This window comes from Camellia sinensis, chromosome 12 (assembly GCF_055761805.1).
Source record: "Camellia sinensis isolate YWXY chromosome 12, ASM5576180v1, whole genome shotgun sequence".
Classification (NCBI taxonomy): Eukaryota; Viridiplantae; Streptophyta; class Magnoliopsida; order Ericales; family Theaceae; genus Camellia; species Camellia sinensis.
This window is the reverse complement of record NC_138972.1, coordinates 129,953,830-129,979,886: the sequence shown is the minus strand read 5'-3', so window position 1 is coordinate 129,979,886 and position 26,057 is coordinate 129,953,830. Positions and strand designations below refer to the sequence as shown.

General features: G+C 36.3%; 3 protein-coding genes across 11 annotated transcripts; all 3 read left to right on the top strand.

Annotated features, from left to right (window-relative positions):
- Window positions 1-523: 523 nt before the first annotated feature.
- LOC114300676 (uncharacterized) lies at window positions 524-7,016 on the top strand. Of its 8 annotated transcripts, XM_082899844.1 has the most exons (6): window positions 1,052-1,251; window positions 3,036-3,074; window positions 3,792-3,841; window positions 4,143-4,192; window positions 5,642-5,680; window positions 6,409-7,016. In XM_082899844.1, exons 1-5 carry the CDS (start codon window positions 1,159-1,161, stop codon window positions 5,656-5,658), a joined length of 249 nt encoding a protein of 82 aa, XP_082755970.1. In that variant the 5' UTR covers window positions 1,052-1,158; the 3' UTR covers window positions 5,659-5,680; window positions 6,409-7,016. The 8 variants fall into 8 exon arrangements, 3 of the variants coding, with proteins under 3 accessions (XP_082755968.1, XP_082755970.1, XP_082755969.1); XM_082899842.1 differs by adding an exon at window positions 524-966 and having other exon boundaries at window positions 1,075-1,251; window positions 4,143-7,001; XR_014347168.1 differs by having other exon boundaries at window positions 4,143-5,680; window positions 6,409-7,003.
- A 6,922-nt stretch (window positions 7,017-13,938) lies between these two features.
- Window positions 13,939-16,576, top strand: LOC114276966 (protein PATRONUS 2). The gene is made up of 5 exons (XM_028218795.2): window positions 13,939-14,201; window positions 14,720-14,828; window positions 15,244-15,504; window positions 16,065-16,108; window positions 16,232-16,576. The coding sequence occupies exons 2-5, from the start codon at window positions 14,762-14,764 to the stop codon at window positions 16,430-16,432; spliced, it is 573 nt and encodes a 190-aa protein (XP_028074596.2). The 5' UTR covers window positions 13,939-14,201; window positions 14,720-14,761; the 3' UTR covers window positions 16,433-16,576.
- Window positions 16,577-16,723: 147 nt separating this feature from the next.
- Window positions 16,724-20,659, top strand: LOC114276964 (uncharacterized). Of its 2 annotated transcripts, XM_082899854.1 has the most exons (4): window positions 16,724-17,371; window positions 17,497-18,385; window positions 18,600-18,971; window positions 19,078-20,659. In XM_082899854.1, the coding sequence occupies exons 2-4, from the start codon at window positions 17,788-17,790 to the stop codon at window positions 20,418-20,420; spliced, it is 2,313 nt and encodes a 770-aa protein (XP_082755980.1). In that variant the 5' UTR covers window positions 16,724-17,371; window positions 17,497-17,787; the 3' UTR covers window positions 20,421-20,659. The 2 variants fall into 2 exon arrangements, with proteins under 2 accessions (XP_082755980.1, XP_028074595.2); XM_028218794.2 differs by having other exon boundaries at window positions 17,289-18,385.
- The last annotated feature ends 5,398 nt before the right edge of the window (window positions 20,660-26,057 follow it).

Here is a 26,057-nt window from a genome sequence, read left to right as displayed (position 1 = left end):
GTACACTGAAACTCTTACATGAGAGTGGTGTATTAAAATAAACGAAAATTTACGCATTTTAATAGGCGAATTCATTATTTAATAAGTTTTGTGGTAATTAATGGTTATAATTTTATTTATTTAGGATTAATTCAAGTAGGAATAAATTCATTAATTTAATAAGGCAAAAATACTTTTATTTTAGGGAGCTTTTTGATAAATCCATTTTCTAAGAGTTTTATTCCATCCAACCCATATTCTTTTTGACTATTCCATTAGGTCCAATTTGAGATAAGAAGACCAAAATACCCTTTTCTTATATTGCATCTACTTATGTTCTATTTAGTTCACATTATCTATATAATAAGGAAGGAAGGTTTTTGAAAATGTAAAAAATATATGTGAGATACATTTGAATTTGATGGCTGAGATTAATCCCAAATTTATATCAATGGCTCAGATCAATATATCTTCCGCCCAAAACTTCCCTCTGTAAAAGCATCGTTGTTGCCTTCCCACCTACCCATGTCTGCCTCCCCCCCTTCCCCCTCTTTCTCTCTCTCCCCCTCCCTGTTCTTCTTCTTCTTGAATACTTCTTCTCATCTGTCCTTCACAGATACATCTCTCTCTCTCTCCTCAAAACTTTTCTCTCTTCCTCCTATTTCTTTCACAGATACATCTGACCACCGCCGTCGCGACACCGACGACCACCGACCACCTCTCCTCTCCCTCGCTGGAGACCCAAACCCGAACACTTTATTCCTGTCCTCCTCCCTCTCTTCCAGCCATAACCTTAATCCCTTCATCTCCCGCTCCCTCATCCCCCTTCATCACTTTAGGGCTTTATTCCTATACTCTGTTTTTTACTTGCATTTTGCTCATTTTGCCCTCTCTCTCTCTCTCTTCATTTGTTGTGGGTTTTAGTATAACTTGGTTCGACTCATAAAGCTGGCTCAGAAAGCATTGATATATGATCTTCTTCTTCTGGTAATGTACTCTGTTTTTTTTTTTTCTTTTATTTAAAGTATAAAAATGTGGGTTTCTTATAACTTATTAAAACTGATGAAGTTGCTGAAAATGATGCGGGAGGGGCAGATGGTGATGGTGATGGTGCTGAAAATGTAGATCGTGGACCACCGTGGGCAGTCTGTGTTCAACGAGAGGATCCGGGAGGGGCAGATGGTGATGGTGCCGCAGAACTTTGTGGTGGTGAAACAAGCCGGAAGCGTTGGGTTCGAATGGGTGCCCTTGAGGTATGCACTTTTAAATGAGGTATGCACATAATATGACATACGATTTATGCAATTACATGCCATTTCAACTCTCATTACATAGTTGTAAATACCAAAAACATATTACAATATATAAAATGTGCCAAATGGTCAAAATTCCCTCTCTTATCCACGCCTTAGTCCTATAACTACCTATATATTTGTAACTTCACAAAACAGTATGTAAGAAAACCTTTATCCTAAAGCGGTGTTGCTTTTATGTGGATCTATGCTTATGTGAGAAATAGTCACATGATGTGATCAATGAGAATGTATTTGATGTCTCTAGATTTTACTCATCCAACTTTTACTTTCTAATATCCAATATTTTAAATCTAAAAAAGGGATGCCAAACCACAAATCTCCAAATAGGTTAATCCAAGCCCCAAGGAATAAATTTTTGTTTCAGTGAGTTGTTCAGTCAAAACGGAAACATATTTGGAATCGGTAAGTTTTTCTATAAATAGACAAATGCGTTTGGAAATAAGGCACGGTGAGGGCCATTCCTGTGGATGTCATACCCCCACCTGCTGAACTAGGGTAATATATCATAATGATGTGGTTATTGCCTTCATAAAAACACAACTGAAATTTGTTAGCAATGCAGACTTAAAAGTGATATTTGCACTTAAATAGAGATACCAAAATATTTTAAAAAGCAGCATATTTGTAATTGGCCAATAAAGAAACTTTTATCATATATCCAAGCTGCTCAAAATTTACTCTCAATGATCACAATAAGATTCAGAAACTCAAGAAGAAGAAATATATAGGTTTAAGACACTACAAGCAACTGCAATTGTCATTTTAACATACATATGGTCCAAACTGTTTTATTCCATAAATGACAACAAAAGAAAATCTCCATTATGGTTCTAATAATATTGTAGAACAGTACTGGAAGATACTTCCCTCCCATTATTCTTACAATCTAAGTTTTATGTACCAAGTAAACCTCATATATTGTTGACAAACCAATAAAATATCACATCCAAGAGGGACTGCATCACATCACATAATTTAGCCCAAAAACTCATAACAGAAGTAGCAAAAACACAATGTCCAAATGATTGAGGAAGCAAACATACCATTAACAGGCTTCTCCACAAAAGGCTTCCAAAAGCGATTCCCATGAACCTCAATAAAATCTTCTTCCTCAACAAAATAATCCAGCTCTTGATACCATTTACAAGGGCATATCTTGGAACAGGAATTCCATGCATTTGAAGACACTTGATTTTGAAAGGAGAAAAGATAAAAAATAAAAAATAAAAAAATGGCATTTATGTTCAACACTTAATTACCAAAATGTTAATAACTATAAAAAAAAAAAAATGGTAATAACTATCTAGGGAGCAATTAACACAGTAAACTTTAATATGAATGAAGCTGCACAGCAAGCTTCGATAAAGCCGTTATATTTTTATACATATTATTGCTTATCAGGGGATGATTTCAATGCTTTTTTGTGAAGTAGATTGTTAAATTGATTATTAGGGGAAGATTTCAATGCTTGATTTTGGTTATTAATTTGATAGAACCTTTTGTAGGTCTCATGAGGAAATGTCTCTGAAGATGATTATAACAGCTTTTGGCATTTGAGTTCTACTTGGCTTTTGAAAAATCTTGCATTGATTAGTTTTGAGCATAACTAAAAATAATACATAAGTTTATTAGTAGCATAATCATTAGACAAATTTTAGTGACTACTTGAAATTTTTTCCTCTATTTTTTTTTTTTAATATTTTTTCTTCTATGCTAAGATATATGCGTGATTTTCAACAGGAAATGATAATTGTTTGCTTTGAAAATGCTCCTTCAAAAGTAAGTGTAGACGGTTCAAGGATTTTCTGGTGTTTATTACTATAAAATATTTCATTTCGCCTCTAAACTCTTTTCTATGCTTTTACTCCAACTTTAATTCCTTTTCTTATTTTCCTGTTGTTTATCCTTTTCTTATTTTACTCATCCAACTTTTACTCCAACTTTCTAATATCCAATATTTTAAATCTTATATGATATTGTTGCAAGTATATCACTTATCTCTTTTCACTTCCTTTGGTTTGTGTGTTTTATTTTGTGTTTATAATTTTTTTTTTCTTGACTTGCTTAGCAAGGATGCTTTTATTTTTATTTTTTGTGTTGATATGAAGTTTATACTTTAGAGTCATAAAGTTTGTTAATAAAACCAAAATGTTTTGTTATTTTAGGGTTCTGTTTTGGAGTTTATTTGGTGTATTAACGAAACCATCGAGTTTCATGATTTTGTTGTTTGAATTTGGTACAGCTGTTCAATTTCATGATTTTGCTGTTTTACTATGAAGTTGAGGGCTTAGTTGAAGTGCTCTGTTTCTATAAATTTTCAGAATTTGGATTCTGAATTTGGAGTTTATTTGGTGTATTTTAGTTTCATGTCTTCATTTAGGAAACCGTCAAGTTTGGTATCAAGATCGCTGACATTTGTATGTGTATGATTTTTTTTTGTTCATGTCTTTGTTCAATTTCATGATTTTGCTGTGAAATTTGGCTCTCCTTTCCCAGATTTCTTTAGTCCACCCACAACCACATCATAGCTGTACCGCTGTTCAAAGGTAATTTCATAACCGTCGAGTTTCATGATTTTGATGTTCAAATTTGGTACCGCTGTTCAATTTCATGATTTTGTTATTTTGCTATTTTGGGGTTGGATTGTTTTACTATGAAGTTGAGGACTTAGTTGAAATGCTCTGTTTCTATAAATTTTAGGATTCTGAATTTGGAGTTTATTTGGTATATTGAGTTTCATGTCTTCATTTAGGAAACTTTTGAGTTTGGTATCAAGATCGCTGACATTTGTTCATGTCTTTGCTCAATTTTAAGATTTTGTTGTGAAATTTGGCTCTCCTTTCCTAGATTTCTTTGTTCCTGCCACAACTACATCATCGCTGTACCGTTGTTCAAAGGTAATTTGATTTCTCTTTTTCTCCCTTTGAGTAATTTAGTTCGCATGTTCGAGTTTGGTATCAAGTTCGCTGATTTTCTTTGTTCAATTTCATAATTTTGCTGTTTGAAGTGTTGGTATAGTGTTCGCTGACTTCTTTTAGGTATGAGTTTTTGTATGTGTATGGTTTTTTGAGGGCTTAGTTGAAGTGCTGATAAAGTTGGTGTTTTTTTAATTTAGTTTAAGTGCTTAGTTGAATTTTCTATAAATTGGTGTATTGAGTTCCATGTCTTCATTTAGAAATATTTTTTCTTCCTGTGAATTCACTCCCTACTCTTTCAAAAAAATAAAAATAAATAAATAAATAAAATTGAACCATAATGCATCTTGAGGGAGTCTGTAGTTCATGGAAAATTTTAGGACCATAGTGCATGTTTGTTCCATGCCTAAAGCATTCTGTTATCCATGTAGAACTCACTACTCTTTTCACTGCCAATGCACCACTACAGCTTTGTCCACTAACCCCATATAGTTGTCTCAAACACTTTAGAGAAGCAAGTGATCAAGTAAAATTGGTTAAACAAATACTTTAGAGAAGCAAGTGATCAGGTATGGTTATTGAGTTTATTTATTCATTTATTTATTGTGTTTGTGTGCCAAACGAGTTCACTGAGCCATTTCCATTTTAAAGTCTCTAGATAATTCATTCCCTTTGCCTATAGAATAATTAAGCCCAAAAAATGTGAAAAGAAAAAAATTAAACTATTATTCACAATTAAACTGCTATTCTGTCAATTAAGACAATGAAAAGAAAAAAAATTAAACAACGGTGAATGCCTCCATCATTTTGATGCGACAGGAAGATGTGCATAGGGGAGGAAAAACACCATACGTTACATGTGTAAGCAAGCATGTATGTTACAACAACATTCAAATGCATACCATGTCATAAGCCATACCTCTGCAATAATATCTTTTTCCCATATTGATGCTAAGGGAATTAAAAGAAACAATACAAGCCTCTCATCCAATACTTCTCTTGCACCAGCTTTATGCAAAAGCCTATATAAACAGACTCAGCAATAATATCTAATTCCCATATTGATGCTAAGGGAATTAAAAGAAACAATATAAAATAGTAGATAGATATTATGTTATTATGGACAAGTTTGGGAGCTGAGTAACAGCACCCATGAAATGAACAATATTTGGGTGCCATCGAAACAGATTGTTTATGTTAGTTGTTGATTTTTATATTCCCCCCCCCCCCTCTCCCCCAAATTAGTTGGTTCACTTTTTTTTTTTTTTTTTTCAAGTACATTACTTAGTGTCATTTGGTTTTATTAGTTGATACTCCTAATACTAATACAATTTGTTGTTACTTTGTATCTTGATATAGTGACTTATTAATGTTTCATATCACTACTACTAATTAATTATTGAAGTGATTAATAAAGCAGGTGCTTTTCAGGTAATCTAGATGTTTGATAGGTTGGATCTGCATCTTCAGGTATTTTTCAATTCGATTTTCCCAGTTCTCATGCTTTGAATATGTTCTCAAATAGAGGTCTTCACTTGAATTTTGATTTTGATCGTGAATTGTATAGGGTAAGGATGAATCTAATGATCCGCTTTCTAGGTTGGGTTTTGTATTTCTTACTAATGATTTCTTAGTGGTGGTTACCAAAATAAAATATCACTTGGCTGGTTCTGTTTTTCATTAAATAGACAATGGTTGTTTGCCTATGTTATTTTCTGTTCTGATAAGATTGCTAATTGTTTCTGTCTTTTTCCCGGTTCAGAATTGTTGTGTTGATTTCTACCTCTCCCCTTTAGAATTGTTGGCTTGATATTCAAACATGTTATTTTAGACCAAAAATGACTTAGAATATCACTTGACCGGTTCAGTTTTTTATTAAATAGACAATGGTTGTTTGCCTATGCCATTTTTTGGTATGATAATCTAGATAATTGATAGATTGGGATAAATAGTATAATGATTTCTTAATTGTAGTTACCAAAATATAATATCACTTGGCTGGTTCTGTTTTTGATTAAATAGAATGATCATTTTAGTGAACATTATAAATCTTATATGTTTGTTTCTTAATTTGCATTAAGGTTGGGGGAAGTTGTTATTTTATTTGAGTTTTGAGTTTTACTTATGGTCATGTATTGCTTAACAAATATTCAAAATGTATTTAATGTTGGAAGCAAAGTGAATCTGAATGGGTGTAGGTGAAGATTGAAGAAGGTGATGGAGGGTGCTTACATACACAAAACTGATGGGACTAAACTGATATAATAAATGGCTTTGGGCTTTTGGACAAAATAAATGGGGTTTTTTAGGCTGTGTTGATTTGTAAATGATGAGGGAATTAAGTTAGTTAGAGTTTGTTGTTAAATTACCCAGCGAAAAGTTTGCTTTCTGAATTTTATTTTATTAAATTCTTTGAAAATGATTGACATTGTATAAAGTTAAAGATTATTTAGAGAAATGTTGATGTTGTGTAAACTTATATAAATTTGGTTTGGTTTGAGATGTAGACATTTGGAGTGTTTGTTATTTAGATTTTGATCAAGAAAACCATTTTTGTATTGGTATGGTGTGCTCCAAAGGGAGAACACCATTTTGTTGTTTCTCTTATTTTGAAATTGTGTTTATAATAAAGGGGATCCTCTTGCTAAAATGTATGTTATCTATTTATTTTTTGTGTGTCATAGGAAAACAGAATTTTAGGTATACTTGATTCTCAATGTTCTTAGCTTAAGAGAGAATGATAAATGATAAATGAAAATTATTCAAACAAAATATTATTTACACCGTGCCTTTAGGCACGGGCATACACTAGTTTTCTTATATTTCAATAAGTCCTATGGGTGACATAATTATCAAAATGCCCCTAATATAAATATTCGCACCGTCAATGTGAATGTTCTATTTAGTCCCCGGGCCTATTTAGTTCACATGTCGATCCTTGTGGGTGCCCAGAAAAATTCGAGTCGGGCTGGGCCGGCCCACAGGCCAAAAAAATAGGCCCGGCCGGGCTCGTTGATAATGTGAATATTCACATTAACAAGTTAACATTCACATTGATAGAAGTGTAAAATTGGCCCGCGGCCCGTGGGCGGCCCGAAGCCAGCCCGCGGCCCGGGGCGGGCCCGTCCATAATGTGAATATTTACATTGACATATTAACATTAACATTAATAAGAGTGTAAAATTAGCCCGTGACACGTGGGCAGCCCGAAGCCCGGGCCGGGTCGGGCCGGGCCCGGGCCGTTGACAATGTGAATATTCACATTGACATGTTAACATTCACATTTAAGAGTGTAAAATTAGCCCGCGGCCTGTGGCCGGCCCGAAACCCGCCAGGAGCTCGTGAGCTGCCTTGGCCGGGCCCGGCCCGACCCGTTGATAATGTGAATATTCACATTGACATGTTAACATTCACATTGATAAGAGTATAAAATTAACCCGCGCCCCGTGGCTGCCCGAAACCAGTCCACGACCCGGGACGGGCCCGGCCCGGCCTGTTGACAATGTGAATATTCATATTGACATATTAACATTCACATTGATAAGAGTGTAAAATTGACTCGCGCTCCATGGGTGGCCCGAAGCCCGTGGACGGCCCGGAGTGAGCCCGGCCCGGCCAGTTGACAATGTGAATATTCACATTGACATATTAACATTCACATTATTAGGAGTGCAAAATTGGCCCGTGGCCCGTTGGCGGCCCGAACCCCGCCCGCTGCCCAGGGCGGGCCCGGCCCAGCCCGTTGACAATGTGAATATTCACATTGACATATTAACATTAACATTGATAACAGTGTAAAATTGGCCCTGACCCATGGGCAGCCTAAAGCCCGACCCGTTGACAACGTGAATATTCACATTGACATGTTAACATTCACATTGATAAGAGTGTAACATTAACCCGTGCCCCGTGGCTGCCCGAAACCAGCCCACGGCCCGAGGTGGGGCCGGCCCGGCTTGTTGACAATGTGAATATTCACATTAATATGTTAACATTCACATTGATAAGAGTGTAAAATTGACTCGCGTCCCATGGGTGGCCCGGGTTTGGGTCCGGGCCTACAGCGGGCCGCGAGCGAGCTTCGGGCAGCAGACAAATTTTACACTCCTATCAATGTTAATGTTAACATGTCAATGTGAATATTCACATTGTTACGGGTCGGGCCAAGCCCGCCTCGGGCTGCTGTCTGGCTTCGGGCTGCCCACGGGCTGCGGGCCAATTTTACACTCTTATCAATGTGAATGTTAACATGTCAATGTGAATATTCACATTGCCAACGGGCCGAGCCCGCCCCGGCCCGAGGTCGGGCTTCGGGCTGTCCACGGGTCACGGGCTAATTTTACACTCTTATCAATGTGAATGTTAACATGTCAATGTGAATATTCACATTGTCAACAGGTTGGGCCGGGCCTGCCTCGGGCCGCCCACGGGCCGTTGGCGGGTTTCGGGTAGCCACGGGGCGCGGGCTAATTTTACACTCCTATCAATGTGAATGTTAACATGTCAATGTGAATATTCACATTGTCACGGGTCGGGCCAAGCCCGTCTCGGGCTTCGGGCCGTCTACGGGCTGCGGGCCAATTTTACACTCTTATCAATGTGAATGTTAACATGTCAATGTGAATATTCACATTGTTAACGGGCCAGGCCGGGCCGGGCTTTTGGCCGCCCATGGGCCGCAAGCCAATTTTATACTCTTATCAATGTAAATGTTAACATGTCAATGTGAATATTCACATTGTCAACGGGTCGGACCGGGCCCGCCCCGGGTCGCCCATGGGCCTTGGGCGGGTTTCGTGTCGCCACGGGACGGGGGGCCAATTTTACACTCCTATTAATGTGAATGTTAACATGTCAATGTGAATATTCACAATTTCAACGGGCCGGGCTGGGTCGGGCCCGCCCTGGGCTGCAGACCAATTTTATACTCTTATCAATGTGAATGTTAACATATCAATATGAATATTCACATTGTCAACCGGCCGGGCTGAGCCCGCCCCAGGCCGCCCACGGGCCGTGGGCGGATTTCGGGCAGCCACGAGGCGCGGGCTAATTTTACACTCCTATCAATGTGAATGTTAGCATGTCAATGTGAATATTCACATTGTCAACGGACCGGGCCGGGCCCTCCCCGTGCCGTAGGCAGGCTTTTGGCCGCCCATGGGCCGCGGGCCAATTTTATACTCTTATCAATGTGAAAGTTAACATGTCAATGTGAATATTCACATTGTCAATGGGCCGGACCGGGCTCGTGCCGGGCCGCGAGCAGGTTTCGCACCGCCACGGGACGCAGGCCAATTTTACACTCCTATTAATGTGAATATTAACATGTCAATGTGAATATTCACATTGTCAACGGGCCGGGCCCGCCCCGGCTCCCGGGCGGGTTTTGGGCCGCCCACGGGCCAATTTTACATTCCTACCAACGTGAATTTTAAAATATGAATGTTCACATCATTAAATTACTAATCGTTCAAAAAATATTTATAAGGGTATCAAAATTGAATATAAGGGCATAAGTGTCCAAGAAAATAGTGTAAATCAAGAAAATGGACTTTATGGAATAAAACTATACATATATGAGACTAAATGGGTTAAAAAATTCCTTCATGGACTTCTTGGGTTAAAACACTTCTAAATTGGACTTATCAATAAAAATCCCTTTATTTTATTATGTTTAAGAGATGTCCGATTTATTAATTATAATGCAAGTGTAATCGGTATAATGGAATCCGGCCTCCATAAAGGTCCTGTCTATTTTAATTGTTTTCCTGATTTTACATTAAGTTTACGTGATCCTCACATATTAAAAGCTTTAATATTGAATATTCAACTATTTGGAGAATTTACTAATATGTTAGAAAGTGTACATAACATTGCTTTAATTTACAAAATCTATTATAAATGTATTAAAACGAATTTAAATGTTCAAGTTTTAACCAAAAGTTCAAAGGATAAAACTTTATTAATTCAAGGTAGTACCACTGCAACCAATATTGCTGTTCCCAAAATGATTCAATGGAAAGATATCAATCTTCCTGATGATTGGGTTACTGTCAATGAAAATTATTCCCAAAATCAACAATCTTTTGATAGTCAAGATATTCAACATATTCAACAATTTACTGATGGATCTGTTCATATTAGATTTAATAGAACTTACAGTCAATCTACTAGACATAGTACATTTAGTTTACCTACAGAAACTGATGAAGATTAAATTTTTAATATCCCGTTATTCATTAGAAAAGACAGAAAACTTCACCTTAATGAATCCATCTCCCAATCTCATCATAGTAAAATGAAATGAATAGATAATTCCTCTACCTCTCAAATTAGTAAACCCGTTTACTCTACCCATACACATCTTCAAGAAGAAGATACTGTTTCTCAAGATTCACCTACTCAAACAGATTTCGAAATTGTTCCTCCTATTAATCCACAATTATTAACTCTTAGTAAACCTTTTACTCCAGATCTTAATAGGCTTCATGTTGAATTTAAATCTAATACAAATAAGTTGAAACGACAAAATTATAGAAATACTTATGATACAACACAACAATCTAAAATTACCAAAATCTTGTATAAATTTATGATAGAACATAATATTTAATATTATTAATTTCAGAACAGTAAAAGGCAGCCATCACTTTTTGTCACTCACCGAACGTTGCAGCTGGCTCCCATGTGCCCCTTTCAGTCAGATTCCCTCACAAGGCTCGCAGTAAACCTCACAAGGCTCACAGTAAACCCCTTATGTCTATAAAAGAGCCTTTTCAGTCAAGAATAAGGCAGAGTTAGAAAAATCCGAGTGCTCATTCTCAAGAAAAATAGTTATCTTTGTAACTTTATATTTTCAAATTTGTTTTCAAGTTATGTATTTTGAAGAACTGTTTGCTTCATTCCAGTAAACAATTGAAATTAAATTCTTTGATTATTTAGAAAATTACTACCAAAACATTAATGTAATTACAAAAACCAAATGGAAAACTTCTTCCAATACTGTTGTCTCCGCTAGTCATTCTCCTTTAGAGAAAATCCTTATTGAACATAAAGGCACTGTTGTCCCAGCTTCTCCATTCAAACTCCCAGGTGATGAATCCTCTGAAGTTAAAAAAGTAATTGAACAAAATAACTATACAAATCAATGTTTAAAAACTATTGGCAAACAACTTGATAAGATTGAAACTTCTTTTGACAAATATTCAGCTAGTCATACTTATGTTAGTAAACTTTTAGATAAACCTCTTATTAATCTGTCTAGTAATAGAAAACGATTAAGTTTAAATACTCAGGACCATACCACTGTTGATGCTATTGAAAAAATATTTAATCAATTATCTACATCCACTAGTAAAGACACATCTACCTCTAACATTAAGGGAATTACTGTCTTAACACAACAACCTCTATTAGAATTTCCTATTCAGTCTGACACATCTAGTGATAATGAGATTAATCATCTAGCACAACAATTTCAACATTTTCATCTTAATAAAATCACCTATTCTAATGCTACAAAAGTTAACCCTACCACTCTCACAAAAAATTGGTATACTAAACCTACACCTCCTGATCTCCAATTTGAAGAAACAAATATTAATAATCAATTTTCTGTTTCGGCTAAAAAATTATATGAATGGAATATTGATGGTCTTAGTGAACACCAAATACTCCTAAAACTCAATCATTTGTCTACGGTCTCTAATAGTTGTCTTAATAATTATCCTGATTATACTCAACCAGAAATCGTCCTCTTAATCACTACTGGATTTACTGGTACCCTTAAAGCTTGGTGGGATAAATATCTCACTTCTAATAAAAAAGAATCCATCCAATATGCTGTTCAAATGAATGATGAAGGTTTTCCCATTTTTGATGAAGAAATAGGTTCCACTATACCTGATGGTATTAATACATTAATATATATCATAGTCAAACATTTTATTGGAACACCTACTAATATTCATTCTCGTATTCATGATCAATTAAGCAATTTAACCTGTCCTACTTTAAGTGATTTTCGATGGTATAAAGATGTTTTCACTTCTAGAGTAATACTTAGAGATGATTGTACTAAGTCATTTTGGAAAGAAAAATTTATTAATGGATTACCCAGCCTTTTTGCCCATGAAATTAGAGATGTTCTTAGTCAAGCCTCTGGGATTATTGAATATGACAACTTAACCTATGGTGATATTATTAGCACCATTCAAAACAAACATTATATTGACAAATATGTACTTTGGGTAATTTATATTTGATATGCATTTGACTTCTATTGGCAGAACTTAATTGTTCAGTAGTTTTGTGGTAATATTTTGTTGGAATTAATCATTCTTGAGTACAATTTAAATCTGCACCAGTATCGGTTAATGCAATAACTTCTTTTTCAAAATCATTAATAACTAATTTGATTTTTGAATACCATTTTTGAATATTTATCTGATGAATTAATTTGATAATTAATGACAATCATAAATGATAATAAGAAATTAATGATTTCTTTTATTTATCAAAAATGATTAAAAAATATCATTAATTATTAATTTTTAGCAGTAGTTTAAAAATTGTCACAAAAAAGTTACTAATTATAAATTTTAGGGACAGTTTAAAAAAAGTTATCCAAAAATGTCACTAATTTTATCTTTCAGTGACAGTTTAAAAAATTTATTATAGATAAACGTTATTAATTATAAGTTTTAACGACAATTTATAAAAATAATGACAAAAAAGTCACTAATTGTTAATTTCTAATGACATGTAAAAAATTATTTTTAAGGACGATTTTACTAGGACTAATTTTCAATAGAACATAATGAGAATTAAGTTCAACTATTAGGATTTATTGATAATTTATCCTAAAAAAAATAATTTATAAATAAATAAATTTATGAAGTAGCTGTACTTAAAACTAAAATGTGAATGTACATGATGAGGGTGCTTGCGAATTGAGTTGGATTAGGTAGTGTCTCAATCCACTATCCATTTGAATTTAAGTAGATTGAAAAAAATTAGTCTGCATCCATTCGCTTATTTAACAAATGCGGATTAAGTGGGTTGTGTGAATTGACGGATGAATACAGATTGATTTGCCGATTTGAATTTTATTATTTCGGGTATTTTTTTCAATTATTTTTTAGTAATTTTTTACTATTTTGTGTTCAAAATTTTTGACTACTCATTTTTTATAATAGAAATAAAGGTATAAATTTTATATTTTATAAATAATAAATATAATTATTAAATAAAATGTTTATTTTTTAATACACAAAGCATAACTTTATTTTCTTAGGAGTGCTAGCAGATTGAGTTAGTTCTAGTGATCTCATCTATTATCGATTCAAACTTAAGTGGAATGAAAAAAATACATTCACATCCATCTCTTTGAACTATTAAAATCGTCAATTTTGTAATAGATTTATTGAGACCATTCAATCGTGGCTAATCAAAATGAGTAAATGCTTGTCCAACCTAGTGGCTAGTATATACAACAAAATTATTATGGCTATGTTAAAAATAGTCACATTTAAATTATAATTATTTTATTTTTTTCTTACAAAAATTAAAAAAAATCAAAAAACTGATCCTAAAAAAAAAAAAAAAAAAAAAAAATTAACCCCAAACCAAAAAATTACATCTCAAACAAAGGCGATGTATTATAATTAGAAACACTGATAAACCCTCAAAAAACCATATAGAGGCTATCGCGGTTGAACATAACCGGGTTGCCTGTGCACCACGGTTCAGAAACCAGGTCAGTTTGGTTCCGGTTCATATAAGTCCTTTCTAGGGCACGAGCAGGTCACTTGGCGCGGCTTCACTCTCAAATCCATCCCTCTCTCTCTCTCTCTCTCTCTCTCTCTCTCTCTCTGCTTCAATCCGGCGACGGCGGCCACAGGGAGATTCACGGCGGCGGAAAGACCTCACCTCCGGCGGCACTTTGTTATTCTTGAAGTGACAATTTTAAAAAAACTTATCAAAATTTGTGAGTTTTGACATAGCATTACCCTTTGGTTCTACTACTTAGTCTTTTACTTATATTATTCTTCCAACGGCTTATTATTATTCTTATTGATCTTCACTTCACATTTAGCTTTAAAAATTAAAAGATATATATACGCATATAGTTGTGTATATGGTGCACTTTGATATTTGATATGCTTGCTTGCTTGGACTGTTTGTTAAATTTTGTTTGATTTTATACATTGCTAAGATGGTTTAAGAAACCTTCTCAGAAATCAAGAATTTTTTTGTAGGAAACTTGGGATATATATATATGTATATTTGTATATAGGGTTGATGATGTAAAGCTATCATCGTTTTTTGATTTGGTATGTAGGGTCCATGATCAAAAGGCCATAACACTGATTTTGAAATGTCAACATTTTTTAGTTTGAAGTTTTACATCAATATATTTGTCTTAAAAACTTGTTAATATCTCCAAGTCGGTTCACCCCCTGATATGCAAGTTTAATTTTAGTCTTGGCAATTATTGTGCTGCAGAGCTCGGGTTTTCAGTTTGTGCATCCGCAACAAAAGAGAATTATGGCAAGTCACCTTGCTCAAGGGGGGCTAATTATTCAGGATGAAAACATCGACATCCACCGCAAAAGTACAATTCTAAGTTCCTATTATGTCCTCATTGATCCTACTTAGGAAATAATCAAATAAAAATTAAAATAAAAAAAGATGGGAGAAATTCCCAATGAGTCCTACTTTTGCTATAAAATTCCCATCAAGTCCTATTAACACTATAGTGAGAAGATTGATTCATGTGTTAATAATAGGACTTGATGGGAATTTTATTTAGAAAGTATGACATATGAGAATTTTCCCATTAAGGAAGTTAAGGGGATACTATCTGAGCTAGGCGAAAATTCTGAAACCCCCTACATGAGATGTCACATAATGATTTTGCATAATTTCACAGTCATGATTACATGTTGGTGCCTTCGGAATCTTTCCCAAACTGTACAGTCACTCTGAAACTTTTTTCTTTACTAAATTGAGTTAATTTTCTCATGTAGACCTTGTGGTGAATGGAACAACCAAGAGTTCGAAACCAGCTAGCAAGAAAGGTGGCATTGGGCTTGGAAGTCGTAAAGCTCTCAATGACATTACAAATAAGTCATCCGTTCATCATGAAGCATTATCAACGAAGAAGAGTTTACCAAAGGAGGAGTTTAACATTGCCGAGGAAATGTTTTTGCACGATCATAAGAAGTGCATTGAGTCGCAGCTAAAAGCAATGGAGCCTTGTTTCTTGGACACAGTTCTTCCTGGACATGGTAATTTATTGATACTTGTAAACTTTTGATGTCTTTTGCTTAAGCTTGTACATTTGTCTAGGCCATGGTGAATGTTGCATGTCAAGGTTTTTTTATTTCAATTTAGAGTTTAATTTTGTTTTTGGTTGAAATCAAATAACCAAATTTCTATTTACTTATTATGATTATATTGAGATTATGGAAAAAGGCCTCTCAGAATTTACCCTTGAGGCTTACCAAGTTTTGATGGACATTCAAATATTTTGGTGCATCAAATTAATTTATCCCAAGATGGTGTTTCTAACTCAAGAATAATGAACACATGTACTGGTTCTTAAGCTTCCATTTGTGCCTTGAGATTTGACTGAGTAGGTGCAAATAAATATTGAACATGAGATGATCATTAAGATTGAACTACTTATTAAAATAAATAAATAAAAAAGATCATTAAGATTGAATTCTGAACGGGTTTATATTGATTCCATATTTTTTTTATCCTTTTTTTTTACCCCTTCATAATTAGTTTCCTAGCTGTAAGTTGCTTAGTTTGTGTCCAATACTCACTCAGTTTCTCTTTGCAGATTCTGTTTCTCATGTTGACTATCCCAAGTCTAAACGAGCCAAGGTTTCATATTTCTTCTATTCTTTTTTCTACAGTAGTAAAATTTAGATTCAAAAGCAAAATTAACTTTAAACACATATCATTAACAGGATCACTAATCTAATTATTTGTATTTGTGTGCTTCAGACTGATCTTGATAGCCTTTGCTTCTACCCAGAACCAGTGGAGTTGCCAATGTCTGAGTTCTCTGATTGGTCAGTGGTTTCAACTCGAAGGGACGACTCTCCTCAATCTTCTCCATTGCAATTGGATTCTCCACCTTACTCCCCATTTGTGTGGGAACTAGAGCCTGTTGACTTTGTGTTGAAGGAAGAACAAGATTGTTGAATGTCTTTGTTGCTTATTTGGCTTTGCTTATACTACTTTGTAACTTAAAAACCACTGATCTCACAAATTCACTTCTCATATGAACAATTGTATAGATTTTTTCTTCTCGTGAGGAAGTTTAATTGATTTGCTGTATTTTGTGCATCTTCTTTGATTTTTATGACATTGAAAATACATTTTATGGCTTCCTTTTTCTAATGTCAGTTATTATATTGTAGCTACTTTCTTCACGTCTGATTTGCGGTTAGGATACGGGGGACAATTTAATCCCTAGATAAGTTATCCCAATGGTATTTTAGTCAATTTTGTGTTGAAATAATTATTGTTAAATAAGTTATCCCGGCATATGCAAGGTAAAAGGCCCTCTAGAGCAAGTCATCTCGAGTCCAAACGGTAGATATTTTATCCAACATAAAATAGTCTCATCCAGCCCACTTATCTGCAAATCAAATGTAGCCCGTTTTGTATATGCAAACTGACTAAATAATCTTTTAAGCTAGAATATATATCCGACACTTTTCATGAAAATCTACTCAGCATACCCAATATCAAACAACTTAGGATTGGAACATTGACTAAATTGTGAGAAATTACTACTAGATCCTTATACTAAGACAACACCAAACCAGTTCAACATCATATAGAATTATAGTGCAGTAGTTCTAAGTCAGTCAAACTTGGAACATCCTCTCAAACTTTAGCCAAACCCCAAAACCTTTTCATTGTCTTTCCTTTTTGTCAACTTCTATTTGTTCAGTCAGCACATCTATTTGTTTACTAATTCTGTTTCTTTCACAGATAATAGTCCGGCCGGCCAATCGGGTTGCTCTCACTCAGTCACTCTCCTATCTGCAACAATGCGTATTGTTTTACTACAGAGCCCAATACGGCCTTCAATATTCTATTCTATTATTTTCTTCACCCACCAGCACAAAATCAGTTAGTTCTCATAATTAATTTTCTTCTACTTTATTTACATAACTGAATTCTTTTACAAAATAACAGAAATGGTTGGTGTTGTACTAGCTGCTCTTCTATTTCATGTTATGCCTTGTTTATCTCAGGATGGCAGCTCTTTCAGTCTTTCTTACAATGGGGGGAACATCTTGACACAACCGGTGACTATCTCTCTGATATGGGTCAGTACTGATTGGCATGAATCGAGCCAAGAAGCTATACGAAATTCAATTACTTCTTTAACCCAATCGCGGTATGATCAAGTTAGTGGTTCCGACGTACCAACTTTAGGAAACTGGTGGGAGATCATTAGACAGTACACGGACGGTTCAAATTCTCCTGTGACTGACAAAGTAGATGTTGGCTCCGAGTGTTTCTACATTGGTCCTCACCTCGACATGACTCTAGACCAAGTGGTTGGAATTGGGAGATCAGTCTTCAACAAGACCTCCATTGATGAGTTTGGAGGGAACTTAACTTGTACTGGAGTTTTCGAAGTAAATGACAGGACTATCTATCATGTTCTGTTCTCTCACTCAGTAAATTTTCAACATGGAGAGAACCAGAGGAAACTGATGGAGTTGTGTAGGGGGGATTTTGCAGTCCCAGTCTCTGCTGATGTGGATGTGAAAATGGCATGGGCTAGAGCCCCTCAAAACCCCAATGACCAGTGCTCGACGTTTTTTCGCGGAGATTATTACTTGGGACCGCCTAATGGCGATGAGAAGATTGATAGCTTAGTGGGTTATATACTGAGTAACATCGCCGAGAAGGTTACAAATCGCGATGGAAGAGGGTGGGTTGGCAATGATGGAAGTGACCAGACAGTTAGTTCTTCCTGTGCTGCTTTGTTTCCAGGAGAGAGAGCCGGTCCACCTCTTTTCATGGATATGGAGAGGAATGTTAGCTTCAATGTAGTTGGCTTGAATGGCTATAGATACATGGTGCAATACATTTGGGATCAAAAAATCAAGAATTGTGCCCTAAAACCCTCAGGTACCTAAAATTTTAAACTGGTTATGGACTTTGGTATTGCTAATTAGTCTTCATCGCAATAATCCCAATTAGTTCGTTTTAAGGGGGTCAGGCCTACATCTTGTCTTTCCCAAGATCCCACTTTAACAGGAACATCATGCACTGTATCAAATTTTATTTTTTTACAAGCCTCTTTCTTTATGAAATCTTAACTAGAACTTGTTTGTATATGCAGAAATCTGTGGAACTAACGCACTTACTTTCAAGCAGCCAAAAGGGTATTTGAGTACAGGGATCGTAGCGAATCACACCACCGGTTTGCAGCCATACCCACCAAATCAGAAGTGTCGGTGGAAAATCCAGTACCTGACTGCAAAGTTCATTGGATTTACTATCAACTACCTCTCACTTGCAGCAGACACCTATGATCAACTCAAAATCTGCCAATCTGATTCAGGCCCTGCACAATGCTCAATTTTTCACTCAAATGGTGAAAACTTCAACAAGAACTTCAAGATAACTGGTTCAAAAGCTTACGTTGAGTTCACAAGTGGTGAATCTGTATCATCATTCGAGTCAACAGGATGGGAGCTCACTTACTCTGCAGGTACTCTAAATAAACTCAACCCAATTTTTTCTTCTTCTTATTTTTATTTTTTCCTTCAAATTGTTCTTTAAAGAAGTGTTTTTAAAAAGCACTCTGAAAATTTTAGGACTATGCAGCGGAAAGGAAGATGTTTCTGACCAAAAAGGCGTTATCGGCTACTCTCCATCTGCTGGTTATTCCTATGCAGAAGGACTAAGTTGCCAATGGATCCTCCATGGCAAAGCAGGAACACCGGTTACTTTGAGCTTCACTCACATCAACATCTCAAAAGACTTCGATTTCCTTGCTATAAACAATGACAGAATGCAACAAGTAGCTAACTTTTCTGGGATTTACTCGGGTTCTGATCTCCCACAACTGAACTTAACCGGTGAAGTCACAATTGAATTTGCCACTCAAACAGGTACCGGTGAAGGTTGGTCAGCCAACTTCTACATATCTTCCCCGGTTGATCAGAACAGAAAAGCATTCCTCGTAGTGATAGTTATCGTTCTAGGATTTGTTGCGATAAGCGTTTCTCTGGCTTTAGTTGCACTAGCATTGATCAACAGTAGAAAGTATGAACCCCACGGGATGGACTTGAATGAGAATTGTATGTTAATGAGAGCAGAGGTGAGTCAGGAGGGGGGTCAAATTGGGGAAGGACCTTCTTCAATTGTTTACAGAGCTGTTTCAACAGATGGGATATCCATAGCCATCAAATCTCCCAAACAACCAACTTCAGGGAAAAGACTAGAAGAAGAGATCCTGATCAAGGCTTCATCTCACCCAAACATCATTTCCTTAGTGGGGTACGGTGAAGATGGTACTCGAGGGCGATATTTGGTATTTGAATTCATGGATAGGGGGAGTTTGAGCCGGAACTTGAAAGAAAGAGGCGAAATGCTTGATTGGGAGAAGAGGTTAGCAATAGCATTACAAATTTCCTCTGCAATTCAAATGCTGCACATGTACTTAAGACCACCAATATATCATGGGAACATAAGTAGTGAAAACATTCTTCTTGACGAGGACTACAATGCAAAGTTGGGAGGTTTCGGGGCTTCAAAATATTGCACGAATGAGGGGTTGAATCCCGAAATGCCATCAGAGATGGATGAAGATATTCGGAGTTTTGGGTTATTGCTAGTTGAGCTTCTCAAAGGGGAGCCTATTTTCAATGGAAATGAGAGTTGTGAATTTTTGCGGAATTTTGAAGGGAGTGATGAGGTTCTAGGACGCGGTCAAGAGTGGCTTGATCCACGTTTGAGTATTCCCGGGGAAGAATGGAAGGTCATGGGTCTAGCAAAATTGGGTGAAATAGCGAAATGGTGCATTGGTGGCGGCGGCGGCGGCGGCGGCGGCAGCTGGAGAGTTGGGATGGATGGGAATAGGCCTAAGATTGGTGATCTTGTTTCAGGTTTGGAACAAGTGAAGCAATTGTTTTGTTGTTCTTCAGGCCAAGGGTAAGATCTGGGGAGAAACAGAAGTTGAGGTGTGAAACATTTGAAGATAAAAGGTACTAAACATTTGTGTGGATTTGTATACTCCTGTAAGTTTAAATAAAACTTTGTGGTGAAATTGAGTAATGATGGAACTACATGCAACATGTATTTTGTAATCCATGGAGTGTTAAATCAATGGGTTAAAAGTGGCAATATAAATGCAAAATGGTAGGATCAATAAGAAATACATAAATTAATTACAAATCTTATTTATTTATGTGTAATGTGTCTGGTTCTATTAGGAAACATGTGGAAAAGATGGTACAAGTAACCACCATTTCAAGCCTTTTGATTTATGCACAAATATTGAAAACAAAATCATTTTCTAAACTCCCTAATGCGTCAAGAATATTGAGAATAAAAGTTCATTGATTTACTCAAAAATTTGCGAATAAAAACTCAACAATAATCTGTTTGGTAACTATTTTATTTTCAGTTTATATTTACAAATATTTAAAAAATTGTCATAAAAACTTGTTTGATAATTTTTTTGATTTATAAATGGTTGTCTCAGTTTATAAATTTGAGGGAAAAAAAGTAAATTCAAAAATCGAGTTTACGTTGGTTTTTAAACAGAAATTTAAAAATTTGAATAGCAATTATTTTTTCTATTATTTTTTTTTCAATTATTTTTTTCCCCATTAATTTTTTTTTCAATTAAAATTTTTAATTATTATTTTTTCAAGGGAGTATTTTTGATAAATTCATTTTCTAAGAGCTTTATTCCATCCAACCCATATTCTTTTTGACTATTCCATTAGGTCCAATTTGAGATAAGAAGACCAAAATACCCTTTTCATCTACTTATGTTCCATTTAGTTCACATTATTTTCTTATGTTTCAATAAGTCCTATGGGTGACATAATTACTAAAATACCCTTAATGTGAATATTCACGCCGTCAATGTAAATGTTTATATCGTCAATGTGTAGGGGCCCGACTCATGTCGATCCTCGTGGGTACCGGGAAAAATTCGAGTCGGGCCGGGCTGGCACACAAGCTAAAAAAATAGGCCCGACCCGGCCCATTGATAATATGAATATTCACATTGACAAGTTAACATTCACATTGATAGGAGTGTAAAATTGGCCTGCGGCCCGTGGGCGGCCCGAAACCAGCCCGTCGCCCGGGGCGAGCCCGGGCCGACCCGTTCACAATATGAATATTCACATTGACATATTAACATTAACATTAACATTGACAAGAGTGTACAATTGGCCCATGACCCGTGGGCAGCCCGAAGCCCGGGCCCGGGTCGGGGCGGGCTCGGCCCGGCCCGTTGACAATGTGAATATTCACATTGACATATTAACATTCACATTGATAGGATTGTAAAATTAGCCCGCGGCCTGTGGCTAGCCCAAAACCCGCCCGCGGCTCGTGGGCTGCCTCGAGTGGGCCCGGCCCGACCCGTTGATAATGTGAATATTCACATTGACATGTTAACATTCACATTGATAAGAGTATAAAATTAACCCGCGCCCCGTGGCTGCCCGAAACTAGGCCACGGCCTGTGGCGGCCCGGGGCGGGCCCGGCCCGGCCTGTTGACAATGTGAATATTCACATTGACATATTAACATTCACATTGATAAGAGTGTAAAATTGAGTCGCGTCCCATGGGCGGCCCGGGGCTAGCCCGGTCCGGCCCGTTGACAATGTGAATATTCACATTGACATATTAACATTCACATTGATAGGAGTGTAAAATTGGCCCGTGGCCCGTGGGCGGCTCGAAGCCCGCCCCTGCCCAGGGCGGGCCCGGCCCGGCTCGTTGACAATGTGAATATTCACATTGACATATTAACATTAACATTAACATTAACATTAACATTAACATTAACATTGATAAGAGTGTAAAATTAGCCCGTGACCCGTGGACAGCCCGAAGCCCGACCCCGGGCCGACGCGGGCCCGGCCCGTTGACAACGTGAATATTCACATTGACATGTTAACATTCACATTGATAAGAGTGTAACATTAGCCCGTGCCCCGTGGCTGCCTGAAACACGCCCACGGCCCGTGGACGGCCCGAGGCGGGCCCGACCCGGCCTGTTGACAATGTGAATATTCAAATTGACATGTTAACATTCACATTGATAAGAGTGTAACATTAGCCCGTGCCCCGTGGCTGCCTGAAACACGCCCACGGCCCGTGGGCAGCCCGAGGCGGGCCCGACCCGGCCTGTTGACAATATGAATATTCACATTGACATGTTAACATTCACATTGATAAGAGTGTAAAATTGACACGCGTCCCATGGGCGGCCCGAAGCCCGTGGGCAGCCCGGGGTGGCCCGGGTTTGGGTCCGGGCCTACCCCGGACAGCGGGCGAGCTTCGGGCAGCGGACAAGTTTTACACTCCTATCAATGTAAATGTTAACATGTCAATGTGAATATTCACATTGTCACGGGTCGGGCCAAGCTCGCCTCGGGTTGTGATCGGGCTTCGGGCCGTCCACGGGCTGCGGACCAATTTTACACTCCTATTAATGTGAATTTTAACATATTAATGTGAATATTTACATTGCCAACGGGCCGGGCCCGCCCCCGCCGAGGTCGAGGTTCGGGCTGCCCACGGGTTACGGGCCAATTGTACACTCTTATCAATGTGAATGTTAACATGTCAATGTGAATATTCACATTGTCAACAGGCCGGGCCGGGCCAGCCCACAGGCCGTGGACGGGTTTCAGGCAGCCACGGGACGGGGGCTAATTTTACACTCCTATCAATGTGCATGTTAACATGTCAATGTGAATATTCACATTGTCACGGGTCGGCCCAAGCCCGCCTCGGGCTGCGGTTGCGCTTCGGGCCGCCCACGGGCTGCGGGCCAATTTTACACTCTTATCAATGTGAATGTTAACATGTCAATGTGAATATTCACATTGTCAACGGGCCAGGCCGGGCCCGCCTCGGGCCGCGGACGGGCTTTTGGCCGTCCATGGGCCGCGAGCCAATTTTATACTCTTATCAATGTGAATGTTAACATGTCAATGTGAATATTCACATTGTCAACGGGCTGGATCGGGCCCGCCCCAGGCCGCCCATGGGCCGCGGGCGGGTTTCGCGCCGCCACGGGACGGGGGCCAATTTTACACTCCTATTAATGTGAATGTTAACATGTCAATGTGAATATTCACATTGTCAACGGGCCGGGCCGGGCCGAGTCGGGCCCGCCCTGGGCTGCTGTCTAGTTTTATACTCTTATCAATGTGAATGTTAACATGTCAATGTGAACATTCACATTGTCAACAGGTCGGGCCGGGCCAGCCCACGGGCCGTGGGCGGGTTTCGGACAGCTACGAGGCGCGTGCTAATTTTACACTCCTATCAATGTGAATGTTAACATGTCAATGTGAATATTCACATTGTCAACGGGCCGGGCCGGGCCCGCCCCGGGCTGCGGGCGGGCTTTTGGCCGCCCATGGGCCGCGGCCCAATTTTATACTCTTATCAATGTGAATGTTAACATGTCAATGTGAATATTCACATTGTCAACGGGCCGGACCGGGCCCGCCTCGGGCCGCCCATGGGCCGCAGGCGGGTTTCGCGCCGCCACGGGACGGGGGCCAACTTTACACTCCTATTAATGTGAATTTTAACATGTCAATGTGAATATTCACATTGTCAACGGGCCAGGCCTGCCCTGGCTCGCCGATGGGTTTCGGGCCGCCTACGGGCTAATTTACATTCCTACAAATATGAATTTTAAAATATGAATGTTCACATCATTAAATTGCTAATCGTTGAAAAAATATTTATAAGGCTATCAAAATTAAATATAAGGGCATAAGTGTCTAAGAAAATAGTGTAAATCAAGAAAATGGACTTTATGGAATAAAACTATATATACATGGGACTAAATGGGTTAAAAAATTCCTTCATGGACTTCTTGGGTTAAAACACTTCTAAATTGGACTTATCAATAAAAATCTCTTTTTTGAATTATAATGTGTACGATTCTATTGTCATAAATAATAGAAAATAAATATAAATATTTTAGATTTGAATAAACATATTTTTTAATTTATGTTTTAAATTTTTTTAAAATATTTTGTTCAAACCAAATGCGTTTGTACTTTATATTTTTCTAAAAATAAACAAAACTAATTTATAAAGTTTTTATAAACATAAACAAAAAACGTACATGTTACCCAACGCTACCTAATTTATTTACACGCAATAATAAACTACCACTAATTCTTGTCAAACAATAAATGCATAAAATGGAAAAACTAAATCAACATAATTTAAAAAACTTAATAATTCAATAAGATTTTATATTAAGATAAAATATTCCTAATCAATTAATTTAAAATAATAAAAATATAATATTATTAAATTTTCGTCCACATCATTCAGGCTTATGCCTGTCTTTCATTAGAAAGAAACAAAGGCTCCGTTTGGTTCGTTTTTGGAATTATAATTTCAATCAAAAAAATTTAATTTTTTTCAAAACTTATTATCATCAAACACACAATTTGAAATTCAATTTAAAAATTATTTTCAAAACTTATATTCAAATACACAACTCAAAACTATTCTCAAAACTCAAAATTAAATTTCAAAACTCTATTTTTAAAAAAAATTAAAATATTTTTTTATTTTGTCTTTTAAAATTATTTTTAAAATCATGATTTGAATGTGAAGTCGTGTTTTGAGTTATGAATTTTGAGTTGAGTTTTGAAAAATCAAAATTTGTTTGGTTATGAGTTTTGAAAATAATTTTAAGTTGTATTGAAATTTTTTTGGATTTTTTTTAAATATTTAAATATTTTCTTAATTTTTTTTAGAGTAAATATTTTATATTTTAAATGTTTATTTATTTAATGTGTACTATATTTCATACATTTGTATGCCGTATTTTTTTATTTTAAATATATATTTTTTATTTGAGATATTTTATTTTATTTTATAAATATATTTTAAAATATATATATATATATATATATATATATATATATATATATATATATATATATTTATGCGTTTAGTTACGATTTGAGTGTGGTGTGGAGTTTTGAAAGTACTGTAGAGGTTCAAATTATGTATTTAGTTTTGAGTTTTGAAAATAATTTTTGAATTGAGTTTTAAGTTATATGTTTGGTTACAATTTGAGTTTGGAGTTGTATTTTAAATTAAAATATTTACAAAATAAAATATAAAAATATTTAAATAAAAGTTATATATTTAAAATAAAAAAAATTCTTAAATATTTTTAATATTTTAAAAAATAAATCTCAAAATATAGCTCAAAATTCAAAAACTAAAAACTCAAAACACAGCTCAAAACTCATTTTAAAATATTTTTTAAAACTCTTTTCAAAATTTATAACCAAATAAATTTTCTCTTTCCAAAACTTAACTCATAATTCCATATTCAAATTATAATATCAAAACGAGACACAAAACACAGACCATATATTCATATTCCATACTCAAATTATAATTCCAAAACGAGACACAAAACACAGACCATATATTCATGGTGATTAGCTCAATGATTTTCTTACCATTTAAATTCATGGTATATGGTCCCACTATTATTCCGTCTACGAATAAAAAATATCTATTGAAAAATTTGTTTTAAGTATACATTA